The sequence below is a fragment of the Pan paniscus genome, chromosome 15 (assembly GCF_029289425.2).
Source record: "Pan paniscus chromosome 15, NHGRI_mPanPan1-v2.0_pri, whole genome shotgun sequence".
Classification (NCBI taxonomy): Eukaryota; Metazoa; Chordata; class Mammalia; order Primates; family Hominidae; genus Pan; species Pan paniscus.
This window is the reverse complement of record NC_073264.2, coordinates 53,859,023-53,876,143: the sequence shown is the minus strand read 5'-3', so window position 1 is coordinate 53,876,143 and position 17,121 is coordinate 53,859,023. Positions and strand designations below refer to the sequence as shown.

Sequence of the window (17,121 nt, the reverse complement as noted above, 5' to 3'; positions counted from 1 at the left end):
AAAAAAAAAAAAAAAAAAAACCAAGAGAAAGTGACTCATTAAGCACATACACCTATTACTACGTTCCTCTTTCTAATTTCCCATCTTTTTAAGATCCAAGATTAACCTTAAATATTTAAAATAATTATTTAAAATACATAATGATGAACCTACAGATCATGAAATCAGCAGGTCTCAAATCCTATAAACTAAGGTTCTTATTATGATAATAACATGGGTTGGTTTGAACAAAGAAAATGTTGCCATACCTGCATCTCTCGTCTCATAGGGTAGGTCCACTCCTGGGAAGGAAAACATAAGAATAAAAGTAGATAACATTTAAAAAGTCACCCAATTAAAGGCTAAAGATGTGACATACAAGTACGTAGATTTTTTAAAGTTACATTATACTTTAAGAACATTTTATTAAAATAGCAGACTTGGTTTCACAAACATCTGAAAATTGAAGTGACAAGAAACAAAGCTTAAAGCATTCTTTAAATAACTAGGCTTCCAGAATTGTTATGTTACTTCATATAATGGATGAAATTACTCATTAAACTTAAGAATAGAATAGATATTCCAGAAGATTCTCCCAAAACTGATCTTCTAAGTCAGAGATGCCAATAGATTTTTTTTGTTTCTCATGCCAACTCTAATCAACTGACAGTAGATACCTAAAACACTGTGTGGTCCAAGACAGGAAGAAGAGTGTCTGATCAACAAATAATATCTGAAATGGATAAAAGAAGAATGCTATGTCATACGTACTTGCCATCTCTGATCTAAAATGCCAAATGCTTATCAAAGAGCCTTTCCTTCATCTCACTTGGGCCTAACATTCTTGTCTAGTTCAATTATTTTAACACATATCACAAAACATAAGAGACTTCATTTTGCCTTTGGAATGCAGACCAATATAAAGAAGCTGTAAAACAACACAAAATGTCAATGGTAAAAGATAAAAAATATTTTAAAAGTTAGAAAAAGAGAAAAGTATAGTGAATTGAAATGAAGAATCGAAATAGACTAAAAGGCCAGGCTCTGTGGCTCATGTCTGTAATCCCAGCACTTTGGGATGCCGAGGCAGGCAGATTGCTTGAGCTCAGGAGTTTGAGACCAGCCTGGGAAACAGGGTGAAACCCCTTCTCTACTAAAAATACAAAAAAATTCGTTGGGCATGGTGGAGCCTGCCTGTAATCCCATCTACACAGGAGGCTGAGGTGGGAAGATCGCTTGAGCCTGGGAGGCAGAGGTTGCAATGAGCTGAGATCACCCCACCACTCCAGCTAGGGTGACAGACTGAGACCCCGTCTAAAAAAATACTATAGTACAGATAGTCCTCATTTGTCAGTGGGTTGACTGTATTCCAAAAGTTTCTAAGTTGGTTGCTTAAAACTCAGAATTATTACTAGTAATTAGGTTTCTGAAGTAGTCCGGAAAATATTTTTTTAACCTTTTATTTTGAAACAATTTTAGGATTATAGAAAAGTTGCAAAAATAGTACAAGGAATTCCATTTACCCTTCACCCAGATTCTCTAAGTCAGAAAAGTTTTTTTTTTTTTTTTTTTTTTTGAGACTGAGTCTTGCACTGTCATCCAGGTTGGAGTGCAGTGGTGCGATCTCGGCTCAATGCAAGCTCCGTCTCCCGGGTTCACACCATTCTCCTGCCTCAGCCTCCCGAGTAGCTGGGACTACAGGCACCCACCACCATGCCATAATTTTTTTGTGTGCTTTTAGTAGAGACGGGGTTTCACCGTGTTAGCCAAGATGGTCTTGATCTCCTGACCTCGTGATCTGCCCGCCTCGGCCTCCCAAAGTGCTGGGATTTCGGGAGTGAGCTACTGCCCCCGGCCCAGAAAAGTATTTTTAACACAGAAGGTAGAAATGGTATACATCTATAATGAAAAGAGAGAATAATAATCCTACAATGAGAGACAGGTTTTTTTTTTTAACTAAGAGAAACAGAAAACATTTTTATTTTTAATCTTGAAAACTGTTCTCAGCAATATAGTAGTAGACTATAAACCCCGAGTAATGACAGTTTAAAAAAATCAAAAAGCCGGGCGCGGTGGCTCACACCTGTAATCCCAGCACTTTGGGAGGCTGAGGCGGGTGGATCACCTGAGGTTAGGAGTTTGAGACCAGCCTGGCCAACATGGTGAAACTCCATCTCTACTAAAAATACCAAAATTAGCCAGGCATGGTGGCGGGAGCCTGTAATCCCAGCTACTTGGGAGGCTGAGGCAGGAGAATCGCTTGAACCTGGAAGCGGAGGTTGCAGTGAGCTGAGATCGTGGCATTGCACTCCAGCCTGGGCAACATCAGTGAAACTCCATCTCAAAAAAAAAAAAACAAAAGATTCATAGCAATCAATCAGAAGGAGGCCAGTTATCCTGAGCCAGCATAAGGAAGTCCCCTGTGTTTTAACACTATAAAGAAACTTTGAAATGACCAATCCACTTTTTGTTTCATTTCTGCTTTATTTAGCTAGATTTTGGCTATAAATTCAACTTCCTCTGCTCAGCACACTGAAATGCCTTTTCTAAATCTTTTGATGACACACTGCCTGATTCATGAACCACTAATAAAAGCGAGTTAGATTTTTAAGCTAAATTTGTTGTAATTTTGTCTTTTGACACAGGGTAGGCCTATGTTTGGCTTTACTAGATACTGCCAAAAGTTTTGTAAAACCACTGTACACTCCCACCAGCAATGTATGGGACTTCTAGTTGTTCTACATCTTCACTATGGCCTTATTTTAAGTGGAAATGTACTTGTAAACATAAGACAAAGTCTATGATCTGCTCAAAGTCGAACTCAGATCAAGACCAAAAAGCTAGAACTCCCAAAGGCAACATCCTCAGTGAAAGATAAACTAGGGAAAGAAAGAAAAACAAAAACTCAACTCATCCCACAGAAGTGAGTACTCTTGTCCTTCCTAGCTTTGGCTCTGGGTAGGTATTGGTAGTGGTGGAGTGGGGTCTTCCTAACCACAATCTGGCATCCACTCAAGTTTGGGGTTAGAATTCAGTTACTTTTGTGAGGCCAAGTGAGAATTTAATGTAAGTGGTCCTGGGTAGATTGCATCCCTGGATTCCTGGAAGAAGCAAATGCATATTCTCTAGAAAAACACACCTTAAACCTAGATCAGAAATAATTCACACAGATAAAGTCCCAACAAGCTCACAATCAAAAACTAATTTAAAAACAGGAAATGAGCCACCACAGGAAGCGGAAACAACTGAGTTACACTTACAAAACTGCAAATATTATAAGCAATAACGAAAAATATAAAAAAATTAAAGAAATTAGAGTATCAAAATATGACCAGACTAAGAAATTGATTTTAAAAAACACAGAATATGTAGAAATAAGAAGTATAATTGAAATTAAAAATCAGTGAATAGGCCAGGTGCGGTGGCTTACACCTGTAAATTACCAAGTACTTTGGGAGACTGAGGTAGGCGGATCACTTGAGCTCAGAAGTTTGAGACCAGCTTGGGCAACATGGTGAAACCCTGTTTCTACTAAAAATATAAAACTTAGCCAGGCATGGAGGTGGCACGCCTGTAGTCCCAGCTACCCGGGAGGCTGAGGCAGGAGAGTTGCTTGAATCTGGGAGGCGGAAGCTGCAGTGAGCCGAGATTGCACCACTGCACTCCAGCCTGGGTGACAGAGTGAGACTCCATCTCTCATACACACACACACGAAACTCAAAAGTAAAATCAAAAGATATCATTACATACCATTAGAATGGTTAAAGTTAAAAAAATTGACAACACCAAATGCTGGTGATGATGTGGAGCAACTGGGACCCTCACACATTGCTGGTGGGAATGTAAAATGAAATGGTAAACATACACCTACCCTATTATAATATCTAGCCATTCCACTCCTAGGCTTTACCAAAAAAAAAAAAATATATATATATATATATATAAACATATATCCACACAGACTTGTACATGAATATTTATAGCAGCTTTATTTATTGTAGTCTCAAAGAACTCAAATGTCTATGGTCTCTTCATACAAAGGAATAGTAGTACTCAGGGATAAAAGTCTATGAAGTACTCATAAACACAACAACATGGATGAATTTCATTGACATTATGCTCAGTGAAGAAAGCCACACACAAAAGAGTCCATTTGCATGATTCCATTTGTATCAAGTTCAAGAGCAAGGAAAACTAATCTATGTTGATAGAAATCTGGTTTCCTATTGTGGAATGGGAGAGGAAATGCCTGGAAATAGATGTAACCTTCTATGCTAATAGAATGTTCTTGTATCTTGATGGGGTGGATTAGTGTATGTTTATCAAAACTCAATGAACTGCACACTTACTATTTGTACATTACACTATATAAATTTTACCTTTATTAAAAAAGATCAACTAGACAAAAGACAGATTATACACAAAGGAAGGACAATCAGATGGACACTGACTTCTCAATTGCATGAACAGAAGCCAGAGGACACGAATAATTCATTCATAGTGGCAGGACAAAAACAACTGTTACTTAAGAATATATGCTCGGAAAAATATCTTTAAAGAAAAAAAGTTAAGATGTTCTTTGAAGAAGGGATACTATCACTGTCTATTTTAGTCATAAAGAACCTAAGTAACTTGATTTTGGATCCAGATAGTCTGAACCCAGAGTTCATTCTCTGAATCAATATACTATACAGTCTTTCAATGTAAGAATGAACTTTACGGCAAACATATAGTTACAATTAAACAAATATTGGCTGCATAAAATAATGACTAATTTATGGATATTAACAGAATAGAAATAAAGCATGTAATTTCTAAGACAGCAATGAGGGAAATGTAATTGTTTACTAGATACTTTTTTTTTTTTTTTGAGACGGAGTCTCGCTCTGTTGCCTAGGCTGGAGTGCAATGCAGTGGCACGATCTCGGCTCACTGCAACCTCCGCTTCCCAGGTTCAAGCAATTATCTGCCTCAGCCTCCTGAGTAGCTGGGATTACAAGCGCCCACCAACAAACCTGGCTAATTTTTGTATTTTTAGTAGAGATGGGGTTTCACCATCTTGGCCAGGTTGGTCTTGAACTCCTGACCTCATGATCCACCTGCCTCGGCCTCTCAAAGTGCTGGGATTACAGGCATAAGCCACCGCGCCCAGCCTAGATTCTTTAACTTACCAATGTGTTATGGTAATCTTTTTATATATGAGTTTTTTAGCCAGGTATGGTAGCTCACACCTGCAATCCCAGCCCTTTGGAAGGCTGGGGCAGGAGGATGGCTTGACCCCGAGTTCAAGACCAGCCTGGGCAATATAGGGAGACCTCATCTCTACAAAAATTAAAAAATTAGCCAGGTGCGGTGGTGGTGCATGACTGAGGTCCTAGCTACTTGGGAGGCTGAGGCAGGAAGATCACTCGGGCTTGGGAGGTCGAGGCTGCAGTGAGTCATCATGGTGCCATTGCACTCCAGCCTGGGCAACAGAGACAGACCCTATCTCAACGAAAAAAAAAAAAAGAAAGAAAGGAAAAAGAAAACAGTTTTTAAAGACTTTAGGCCAAATACTCTTTTTAGTCATGGTACCCCTAATGATAAGCACAGTGCCTGACACAGAATAAGCACAAAATAGATGCATTTCAGAGATCTACTGCACTAAATGTTATTGACTTTTTTCTTTTTAAAAGATTCTCAAGTAGTCTAACAGCCAGCCTTATCTTCCTGAAGCAACTTGTCAGAGCTGTGAGAAAGAAGAAAATCAATTAAAGAAATGTGTACTTTTGAATTTATCTAAAGTGAAATCACTAAATTTTGTGTAATTAAAGAAAAAAAAACAGGGCAACACATATCAAGGAATGGTGTACATATATTCTGGGAAATACCTGTGTAAGGCAAGGAAGACTTTCCCTCTACCATCAGGATTCGATAACAGTCTATGAAATAAACTAAATGGAGAAAATGTATACAAATTTATTATGTGTATGGGAGTATCACAGGAAAGAAAAGTGTATACCAAAAAAAAAAAAAACCAGTGATATTTTTTAAAAGTGTATACCAAAAACAAACAAACAAAATCCATGATATTTAAAACCAGTCTATGAAATAAACTAAACGGAGAAAAGGTATACAAATTTATTATGTGCATGGGGGTATCACAGGAAAGAAAAGTGTATACAAAAAAAAAAAGTGATATTTAGGAGTTTATATACCCTTTATATAGCATGGGGGTAGAGGTATACAGGCAATTTAGAAGAACAATTCTGGAGAAAGATAAATGGGCCCTTAGAATAATAATAGATGATACTTTGTGTCAGTTTGTCTGGGTGTGGTGCTGACTTTTACTCTCCTCTCCAGTGATAAGAGAAAATCTTCCCTGGTTGATCAAACTCCCTAGGAGCAAATTGAGCTTCTTTTGGAGGATCTGTCCTTATGTAGGTAACAGGAGTTCAGAGAAAGTCTTTCTTTGCATTTGCTACTTTGCAAGTGTTTCCAACTTAAAGTAATCAATATATCAAGGTGTCATATTTTGGAGTGGCATTTCCTCAACACCTTCATTTGGCAATATGCCAAAAGACACTCAAAGCCACTGAAGTATCAATTTTATCAAAAAAATTCTTCAGGGAGAAACAGTATTTTCACTGGTTACTAATTTAAACAATTTTTATATTAAAACAAACAGGCACATATGGGATAGAATGCAAAATTTACCTGAACCTTTTAGCAAAACAAGAGGCTTCAAAGAACTTTTGAGCTTTCCATAAGGTTATATGTAATACAACATGAAAGACTCTCTTGAGATATATATATATATATGGAAGATATTATAAGAGGGAAAAGCAAGTTGTATAGTAGGAGGGAAAGAAAAATTATTCCTAGTCACAGGACAGATAAGAAACCTTCTTCAGAGAACATTAGTAATTACTGCGATAGGTATGGATCCTTTGAAACCTAGAAAGCTTTCTCTCACAGAAAAGTTCATTTGGAACTATTCCTGGTGTTATCATCAGATGCTGATCTCAGAATTCACCTTCTTTGCTGCCCTAACCCAGATTACCACCTACAGAACAAACCTTAAACCTGCCTGTTGGCCGGGCACAGTGGCTCACGCCTGTAATCCCAGCACTTTGGGAGGCCAAGGCGGGTGGATCACAGGGTCAGGAGATCGAGACCATCCTGGCTAACATGGTGACACCACGTCTCTACTAAAAATACAAAAAATTAGCCGGGATGGTGGCAGGCGCCTGTAGTCCCAGCTACTCGGGAGGCTGAGGCAGGAGAATGGCGTGAACCGGGAGGCAGAGCTTGCAGTGAGCCGAGATCCTGCCACTGCACTCCAACCTGTTAAAAAAAAAAAACAAAAAAACAAAAAAAAACCCTGCCTGTCTATGGATCCTACTAACCAAGATTTTAAGTCTGAATGCTCATAGTCTTCTTCTACCACACATCCGTCTGAACACGCGTCTAATAACCAAGTCTTGCCGCTATCACACTTAATTCTTAATCTCAGCCTGCTCACACTACTCCTGAAATCTATCATTTTAGAAACCGTGGTATTAATGGAGGCATCTCCATATCACCAGCAATGATCTATTTTAAGCTACTATTGTAATTAATTAGTAGAAATCAATTTCCCAAACCTTATGAGTAGCCAAGCAGTTCAACCACATTAACCAAACCAAGGCAAGCCAGATAAACCAAAATAACCCTCTATTGTGAAACACCATGATTCTGAGACAAATTAATTCACAAGTGAAAATCTTTCAATCAACATGAGGTAGAAGGTACCACATGTTAAAACATCCTTCAGAATTATCTCCTTCCTTCCCATAAAAATGATCTATAAAACTGCATTTGGATAGAGAAAAGTTACAAAAATGTTCAAAGACCCTCAAATAAACACATCAATGAAGGATATAGACTGTAACCATTAGATAAAATAATTCTTATATGCATTGAAATATGAAATATGAACTTTTACAAATACAGTAGTCCCCCCTTATCCACAGGGGATATGTTCATACGTTTGAGGATAGTGCTGAATCCTATATACACAATACTAAAATAAAACACAAATTGTACATAGGCTGGAGGTGGGGGGCAACAGTTTGGGGAAGAAAAAAAACATCAGAATACTAGACTTGCACTGGGACATTCCACAAAACAGAAAAGTTAGTATTGCACTTTCTCTCCTAAAAAAAATAGGTAAATCCCTCCAAAGTCCTTTTCCTTTCATTCCCACACCAAGCTTGAGCTTTGCTTAAATCAAAGGAGAAAAGAAAATGTTTCACTCAAATAAAAAGAGAAGGTGGGCAGGGACTGGAGGGGCAGAAGAGTACTCAAGTAAGATATTTTCTAAACCAGCAATTTTTAAACCTGACTGCACATTAGAATAATCTAGCTTCATTCAGATAAATTAAGCTACAATAGGTGCTGGTAGGGTCCAGGCATCAGTATTTTTAAAAAAATTCCTTACTCTACAGTAAGGGTTAAAAAGCACCATTCTAAATAAAGGAGCTAGAAAAGGAATCCTCAGCCATGTATGTTAAATAATTCCTATCTGTGATCCTGTACTACGGGATTCACAAGAAAAATGGAAAGGGAAACATGGAAAGTTGCTAAACTGCAATGGAAATAAATATTTCATTTTCTATCAGAAGAGAAGATAAAACATTAACTTTTAAATTATAAAACCAATAGCCCCAGCTACAACCAATTTGCTTAAAAATTGGTACTATCAGCTACTCCTTCTTCCTAATATCTAAGCTCTCTTATGAAAGGTTCAGTCTAAATGGAAAATAGACAATGACCAAAAATTGTTAAGTGTTACAAAGGTAAGTATTAAAGTACCAAGTGCCATAGTAGCTGGGGAATTGAACCAGTCTAGAGGATGAGGAAAGGAGTTAGAGAAACTGGCAAACAGGAAAAGCTTCTCTGAAGAAATGTTGCCTAAAGTGGGATCTAACCCAAGGGTAAGCAGTTAATTAGGTGAGGGTAAGGAAGGTGCTGGCAGCCAAGGCAGGGGAAAATAGCAAACATAAAGGCTCTGAAGGCGGGGGGTGGAAATTAAAGCATTCCAGGAACTGAGAGAAGATAAATATGGCTAGGGCTTACAGAGAAAGGAGCAAGAAGAGTAGCTCATAATGAGGTTAGAGAGGTATGCAGATGTCAGACCATATGGGACCCTGGAAATAATGTCAAGGGTTTAAATTTCATCTTCAAAACAATGGAAATTCATGAAAAAGTTTTAAACAAAAAAAGTAATCTTTTCACAAACTGACTGATCTAAATTTTTGTTAGCACTGTCCTATACAAAGAATACCAATATTTCAAGAAACGTGAAAGTAATATTCTTGTAGAGGTGACAGAATCATCAACCTATCATAGCTTGATCACATTAACATTAAAAGCATTCCCTGAACTCTCTGCTTGAATTCCGTTTTTATTAAATTTGGTCTGTAATTTGGATTTCCAGGTAGTGCTCCCTGTGTCAAAGAAAAAAATGCTGGCTGATCACTCTAACTACTTAAGACCATTTGACACTTTACATTATCTCACTGGAGATTAGAAAATTAACAGTGCTTATTAGTCAGTTTATTATGAATAACTATATGCTCCTATTTAATAGTTTATTTATGTGGCCCCTATGTATAGTTTTATCAGCCCAGAAAGTACCCTCTACCTGTGGAAATGTTCCTATGGTTTTGGTGGGAGGGCTACCAACAATAAACTTCACTCCTCTAGCCAAGGAATTAGGGATATGACCTAGATGGGGCCCCTCATTGTATCTGCCCTTTCCTGGCTACAGTGACTGATCCAAAGTGTGGGAACATGAACTAAATTGGGCAATTCCTCTAGATTTCAAACACAGAAGCTGGAAGTGTTCAGTTTTATTCCTCAATAACCAAGCTCATAAAGGTGTGACCCCAGATGGCCAAGCTTCACATCCTGGAGAAGCCAGAGAGAAAGCAGAGACTCTGAGAGAAAGTAGAGATAAGAACTCATGAGAGACAAAGGCAGTTCTGATGCTTTATAATACCTGGGTTTGGTCAAATCCTTGAAACTAGCTGCACCACTACCCTTCTGGATTTAATTACTTTTTTTTTTTTTGAGATGGAGTCTCGCTCTGTCTCCCAGGCTGGAGTGCAGTGGCTAGATCTCGGCTCACTGCAAGCTCCGCCTCCCGGGTTCATGCCATTCTCCTACCTCAGCCTCCCAAGTAGCTGGGACTACAGGCGCCTGCCACCATACCTGGCTAATTTTTTTTTAAGTAGAGACGGGGTTTTACCGTGTTAGCCAGGATGGTCTTGATCTCCTGACTTCGTGATCCGTCCGCCTCGGCCTCCCAAAGTGCTGGGATTACAGGCGTGAGCCACCGCGCCCGGCCGGATTTAATTACTTCTTCTTTCTCTTAAATTCGTTTTTGTTGCTTGCAACCAAAAGATACCAAACATGCAATATTAAGAAATACGGAACGAATTGGCTTTCAGCAGACAATACTTGCATCATTATCCACTAGCTTTAACCATTACCTCTGTCCCTGTGATATAATATGAAATACATGGTCTTTCTCTCCAGTTCCTGTCACAGTCCTCCTAAAACTCTTGGAATTTTCTAATAGGAGTGTCTTTGGTTATTTATGAGCCACTATTTTTGATCAAACCTGATTATGCTAATTAAGTGATTTAGGGTGGGGCCAGTCACCAGAAAGACCATGTGACAAGAGGGTTGAACTCTCAGCCTCACACACACACACCTCTATGGGAGGGGATGGAGATGAAGTTCTATAAAAACCGTTGAATAAGATTTGTTGAGCTTCTGGATGAAAACACTGGAGGTGCTAGTGAGGCAGGTGAATAGGGTCTGGAGGCAGGGAATCTAAGGCTGTTTCACCCCGACTTCCCAGAACTAACTTGAAGGGAAAACCCTAACTTTCCACGCCTAAGTAACAAAAGGACCAGAGGCTACTCCCGTTGCAAACCACCTACCTTTTCTGCACAGTAGACGGGAAATTAGCTGTCCTCAACAAATCAGACTGATTGCGGGTGGAATCTTCGTTTGCAACTTTGTAACTTCACTGTAGCCACTGAATGGTCGCTGTCCACAACCAAGCGGACTGATGGGGGGGTGGGTCTGGCAACCAATCAGACCAATTGCAAGCCACCTCTTCATTTACATGAGGTGAGCATGGAATGGCCAATGGGAAACTTCTAGGGGGTATTTGGACCTAAGAAGATTCGGTAAAGCAGCGGGGGTCGGGGGGGAGTGCTGCTAGGGCAGCTCCCACACTGTGGAGTGTACTTTTGTTTTCAATAAATCCCTGCTTTTGTTCTTTTGTTGCTTCATTCTTTCTTTGCTTGGAGTTTTGTCCAATTCTTTGTTCAAAACGCCAAGAACCTGGACAGCTTGCAATCATGACTCTACTGGTGACACTGGGATGGTGGTGTGCCCCTTCCCCCATACCTTGCCCTATTCATCTCTTCCTACTGGCTGTTCACTGATCTTTTGTAGTATCCTTTATAATAAACCCGTAAATGTACTTCCCTGAGTCCTGTAAGTCACTCTAGCAAGTTAACTGAACCAAGGAGGGAGTAACGGGAACCCTGATTTACAGTCAGTCAGGAGTGTATAGGTGACAACCTACTACTTGTGATTACCATCTGAGGTTGGGGGCAGCCTTGAGGGACTGAGCCATTAACCTGTGGGATCTGACTAACTTCAGGTACATATGTGTCAGAATTGAATTATGGGACATTCAGTTCATGCCTGCTGGAAAACTGCTTGGTATGGAAAAACCCCCACACATCTGGTAGCATAAAAAAAAGTGTGTTTTCAAGTCCCACACAGAAAAGACAGGTATATATTCCCAGCAAGAATTTATCAGTTTTGCAGGAATAAGGCATATATAATGATATACACAGTAACAGATTAAATGCAAAGTCCGGGAAATTTTTAAACTAGAATTTTTAAGATTAGGGCAGGGAAGAATTGAAGTGTATTAAAAAGAACAATGAATTAGGAGGCCGAGGTCCTTCTGTGTCTTGTGCTACTGTGTTGTTAATTTGGCACATCACTTATTTTCAGTAAGGTACAATTTCTTCACCTGGAATGTGGGACTCCTCTACATTATTTTTAAGGTTGCTTGCAGTTAAGTGCTGAAATTACTGAATCATTTTGAGGATATGAAAGCATACTCCTTCGCGGTGGCTCAAGCCTGTAATCCCAGCACTTTGGGAGGCCGAGGCAGGCGGATCACTTGAGGTCTGGCGTTCCAGACCAGCAGGGCCAACATGGTGAAACCCCGTCTCTACTAAAAGTACAAAAATTAGACGGGCGTGGTGGCGGGCGCCTGTAATCCCAGCTACTCAGGCGATTGAGGCAGGAGAATCTTTTGAACGTGGGAGGCGGAGGTTGCAGTGAGCGGAGATCGCGCCACTGCATTCCAGCCTGGGCAACAAGAGTGAAACTCCGTCTCAAAAAAATAAATAAATAAATAAAAGCATACTCTTCATTCACATTATTGTATGTTAAGTATAAATTCATTTTTATAACTAGCCTAAATATGACCTCCTGTTTTCTAAGAGTATATTGGCCGGGCGCGGTAGCTCACGCCTGTAATCCCTGCACTTTGGGAGGCCAAGCCAGGCGGATCACAAGGTCAGGAGTTTGAGACCATCCTGGCCAACATGGTGAAACCCCGTCTCTACTAAAAATACAAAAAAATTAGCCCGGTGTGGTAGCGGGTGCCTGCAGTCCCAGCTACTCGGGAGGCTGAGGCGGGAGAATGGCGTGAACACGGGAGGCACAGCTTGCAGTGAGCCCAGATCGCACCACTGCAAGATCATTCCAGCCTGGACGACAGAGTGAGACTCTGTCTCAAAAAAAAAAAAAAAAAAAAGCTGGGCGTGGTGGTGCGCGCCTGTAATCCCCAGCTACTCAGGAGGCTTAGGCAGGAGAACTGTTTGAACCGGGACCCGAGGCAGAGGCTGCGGTGGGCTGAGACAGCGCCACTGCACTCCAGCCTGGGGCAACAAGAGTGAAACTCTGTGTAAAAAAAAAAAAACACAAAAAAACCATGAGTATATTCTTGGGCCAGGTGCAGTGGCTCACACCTGTAATCCCAACACTTTCGGAGGACAAGGCGGGAGGATCTTGAGGCCAAGAGTTCGAGACCAGCCTGGAGAAAAACCCCATCGCTACAAAAAAAAAAAGAAAAATTAGCCCGGCATGGTCCCAGCTACTCCAGAGGCTGAGGTGAAAGGATGGCTTGAGCATGGGAGTTCGAGACTGCAGTGAACCGAGATCACACCACTGCACTACATTTTGCAACAGTGATAGTCACAAAGTCTCTACTCTTAAAACAAATGTAATTGTCAAGCATCAATACCACAAGAGAGCCCTCCAAACAAAAATGTGAACCTAGGCCGGGCGCGGTGGCTCATACCTGCAATTTCAGCACTTTGGGAGGCCGAGTCGGGCGGATCACAAGGTCAGGAGATCGAGACCACCCTGGCCAAAATGGTGAAACCCGTCTCCCCTAAAAACACAAAAATTAGCTGGGCGTGGTGGTGCGCGCCTGTAGTTCAGCTACTCAGGAGGCTGAGGCAGGAGAATCGCTTGAACCCGGAAGGCGGAGGTTGCAGTGAGCGGAGATCGCGCCACATTGCACTCCAGCCTGGCGACAGAGCAAGACTCCGTCTCAAAAAAAAAAAAAAGTGAACCTCCAATGAAGATATTCAATAGAATAAATATTCGGAATAAATTGAATGGTCTCCTAAAAATAGGGCTTTATTTTTCCCAACTACTTTAAAGGTATTTTTAACTAGCGATGTTAGATTTTCTTTCTTAATCCTACTAAAGTATAGCTGAGTATCTTCGTCTTGTTAATTTAGCCTCCAGAAAATTCTAATTTAGTAGTCTGCAATGCCGTAAAATGTTAAACTAGCAACAGATGAAAAAAAAATCCGAGTAGAAACAGCAGGCAGGGATCTAAGTTGGAGTAAAAATAGCCACAAATTAGAAACCAGGAGAAAAGGTATATAGTATTTTACTTTCAATATTAATTTTCCTCCAAAGGTCAAGATTTCTGATTAAGAGTTCTCAGATTAAGATGAGCTAGCTTTGACACACTTTATTGTGCGGGTCATAGCTTTGTCTAAAAACAAACAAAATACTTTGGGAAAGTTTTTTTGAAGGCGCGCTTCCAAACTTCAGGCGCCGAGTCTATTTCACATGTGGGGCCATGTGTCCCACAAGTGAATCGTTTACACCACAGATATTCCTCAAAAGGAGACTAAACCAACTTCGCTGTCTTGTTACTTTGACAATAAAAGAGGAACCTTACTCCAGGTCAGTCCTGGATGCCAAGCCTAGGGACTAAGGGATTGCTTTTCCTCTTCTCAAATGTAAGTACACCAGACGCTGCCCCTCCGCGGGGTCTGGAGAGAACGAGGAACTCAGTGGGGATTGGAGCCGACCGCTCGGCTTCAGAGGTCCCGGGACGCCCTTAGGAGGCAGGGCGCCCGTACAGGTGGCGGCTAAGACGGTTGGGGACTGGGGTCGCCCCTCGGCCGGAGCCACAGGGAGAGGCCTGTGCGTGGCAGCCACGGGAGCGACTCACCTCGGCGTCTTCCTTGCACTGTGGAAGGGAAGGGAACTCCAGCTTCACGTCCTCCATGGTGCTGGCCCGCGGGCTGGTGGGTGGGGTGGGAGAGTGTTACACAGCCGGCCGACCCTCGGGCTGGCTGCGGCGGCGGAAGGAAGGAGGGCCGGCGGAGCGGAGGGCTGACAGGAGGGCGGCGGGATTACAACTAACACACGCAGACTAGAGGGTCCCAGTGACTCCAGCAGCGGCGGCGGCGAAGACAGGGAAGAGGAGGGTCGGGCGTCTTACACCCGGCCGCCATGCCGCTGCCGTCTCCCTCCCCCCGGAGTCTCCGTACCCCTCAGGCCGCCCAGGATCCAGCACAGGAACCAGCCCGACAACCGTCTCCCCGCCTCCTTCCCGCCCCCTCCACCCACGTCGCCTCAGCCAATCCCAGCCCACGCTCGCCTTCTGCCCGCCCTCCGCCGCCGCCAGGTGTCAGCGCGCCACCGCCCTGCTCCGCCCCTTCGCTAGAGCGCAGACGCTGGGGGGGTGGGGGGGGCGGAGCCTCGGATGCTGCTAGGCCACAGCTCACCCGGCGTGGAGGAGGCGGGGCTGCGGTGGGACAGGACGAGTGAAGGTCCTGGGAAAGGCAGTGGGGCGGTCCGAGCCAGCTCCGCCCTTTCCAGACAGGACGTAGAGCCCTTCTTTAACATAAGAACAAACAGGCAAAACAGGCTACCCACCAGTGGCATCCGAAAGGAAAGCTATAGTTTCTCCCCTCTCAAAATTCTGCGCAATCTATGCTGAGTTTATAACCAAATGACTAATAAATGAAGAGTTCAATTTAAAATCACGTGGTGCCATACAGAAAATAAAATACCCATCACCTTTAAGCAAAGAATTAAACGGCTCAATTTAAAATTTTTAAAAGTATTTTAAGAGTACTTGAAAATACAACTCAGTTTAGATTACCTAGAAAATATCAAGAATGGCAACTAGAAAAAAATCAGAAAAAGGAACTGATAGCTGACTCAGTAAATTGTATATAATACTGTAAAATTTCTTCCATTATTATATTTTGAAATAAAAATAATAAACCAGATGGCTTTCAATATTTTTTAAAAGGAGTTTGCCAGCCTGAGCAAAATAGTAAGACCCCCCTCTCTAAAAAACAATTTTAAAATTCCCTGGGTGTGGTGGCGTTATGCCTGTAAACCCATGGTGAAAAGATTTGGGCCGGGTGCGGAGACTCACGCCTGTAATCCCAGCACTTTGGGCGGCTGAGGCGTGTGGATTACCTGAGGTCGGGAGTTTGAGACCAGCCTGACCAACATGGAGAAACCCCGTCTCTACTAAAAATACAAAAATTAGCTGGGTGTGGTGGCGCATGGCAGTAATCGCAGCTACTTAGAAGGCTGAGGCAGGAGAACCGCTTAAATCCGGGAGGCGGAGGTTGCAATGAGCTGAGATAGTGCCATTGCACTACAGCCTGGGCAACAAGAGCGAAACTCCATCTCAAAAAAAATCGAAAATAAAAAAAGAAAGAAAGGATTTGTACACCAAATTGATTCTTTAAAAAACCACCGCCAGCACAAAGGTAAAAGGCAAGATAGTCACTCCTTAACTAAATGCAAATTATAAGTGAAAAGATCACATAGATATTTGACTTAAACCTCCCCCTACATTCTTTTTGTCACATAAAATGCACTGCCAACACATAAAAATAGAACTGTACAATAATTTGAGTATGAGATGGCTAACTTGACCACTCCATTTCCTATTTTAACTGTTCATCTTCTAAAATTATAAAAAGGCACATAATATCCTGCTAGGAAGTTTTTAATTTGAAGAATTATTGTATAATTAGCTAGGTCATGTATTTTTGGTTCTTTAGTGTTTATGAAACTGAAGTTGTCTTTTCTTTTCACCAGCATCTTTAATAATTATTGATGCCCAATGATGATTCCTTTGTGTACTTTGTTATAGCTTTTATTGCCAGATGATATAAGAATCATGTATAGGTAACAGAAATCTTGTTTTGAACATTTCTGACACTCCTACATCCCCTACATCATACACTCTTAGCCAGGTATCCATACATACCTAAAGAGTCCTTGGATGAGCTTGGGAAACAATAAATTTCCTGAAATTATAGTATACCAAAATTGTATGTTAGAATTTTTCCTGGAAGAGGGTCCAGACCTTCACATCCTCAACAGGGACCTATCGTCTTACATAAACCAAGAAAACCCAGTCACATATTAGCAAATATTACGTTGAATCATACTCTTTAAAAAGTTATGGATGTGCATGTATATTTTCAATTAACCAACAATGAGCTTAATCACAGTAGATGAAGAATATGTAAACACTTTCTGAAAGGAGGAGTACAGACATACCCACACATCCATGTTTTATTTAAGAAGATGATCTTATGAACATTAAGTACGTGTACTATTTTAAAATAATATTCAAAAATCCACAATCCATCTGGGTTATCAAATAGTTTACTTGCTAAAGAACCTAAAGGACCACAGTAAATATACTCTTAGAAAAGACAAGAATATATA

General features: G+C 41.3%; 1 protein-coding gene across 2 annotated transcripts in view; it reads right to left on the bottom strand.

Annotated features, from left to right (window-relative positions):
* The window catches only part of STYX (serine/threonine/tyrosine interacting protein), a 44,812-nt gene extending 29,776 nt beyond the window's left edge, over window positions 1-15,036 (bottom strand). The window contains exons 1-3 of one of the 2 annotated variants that reach the window (XM_034937564.3): window positions 14,907-15,036; window positions 14,585-14,657; window positions 249-281 (exon numbers count right to left, since the gene is read on the bottom strand). In XM_034937564.3, coding sequence (XP_034793455.1) covers window positions 249-281; window positions 14,585-14,641 — 90 coding nt within the window. In that variant the 5' untranslated portion in view covers window positions 14,642-14,657; window positions 14,907-15,036. Of the gene's footprint in view, window positions 1-248; window positions 282-10,952; window positions 11,022-14,584; window positions 14,658-14,906 lie in introns of those variants that run through there. The other variant, XM_055097586.2, reaches the window with a different exon arrangement.
* Window positions 15,037-17,121: the final 2,085 nt, after the last annotated feature.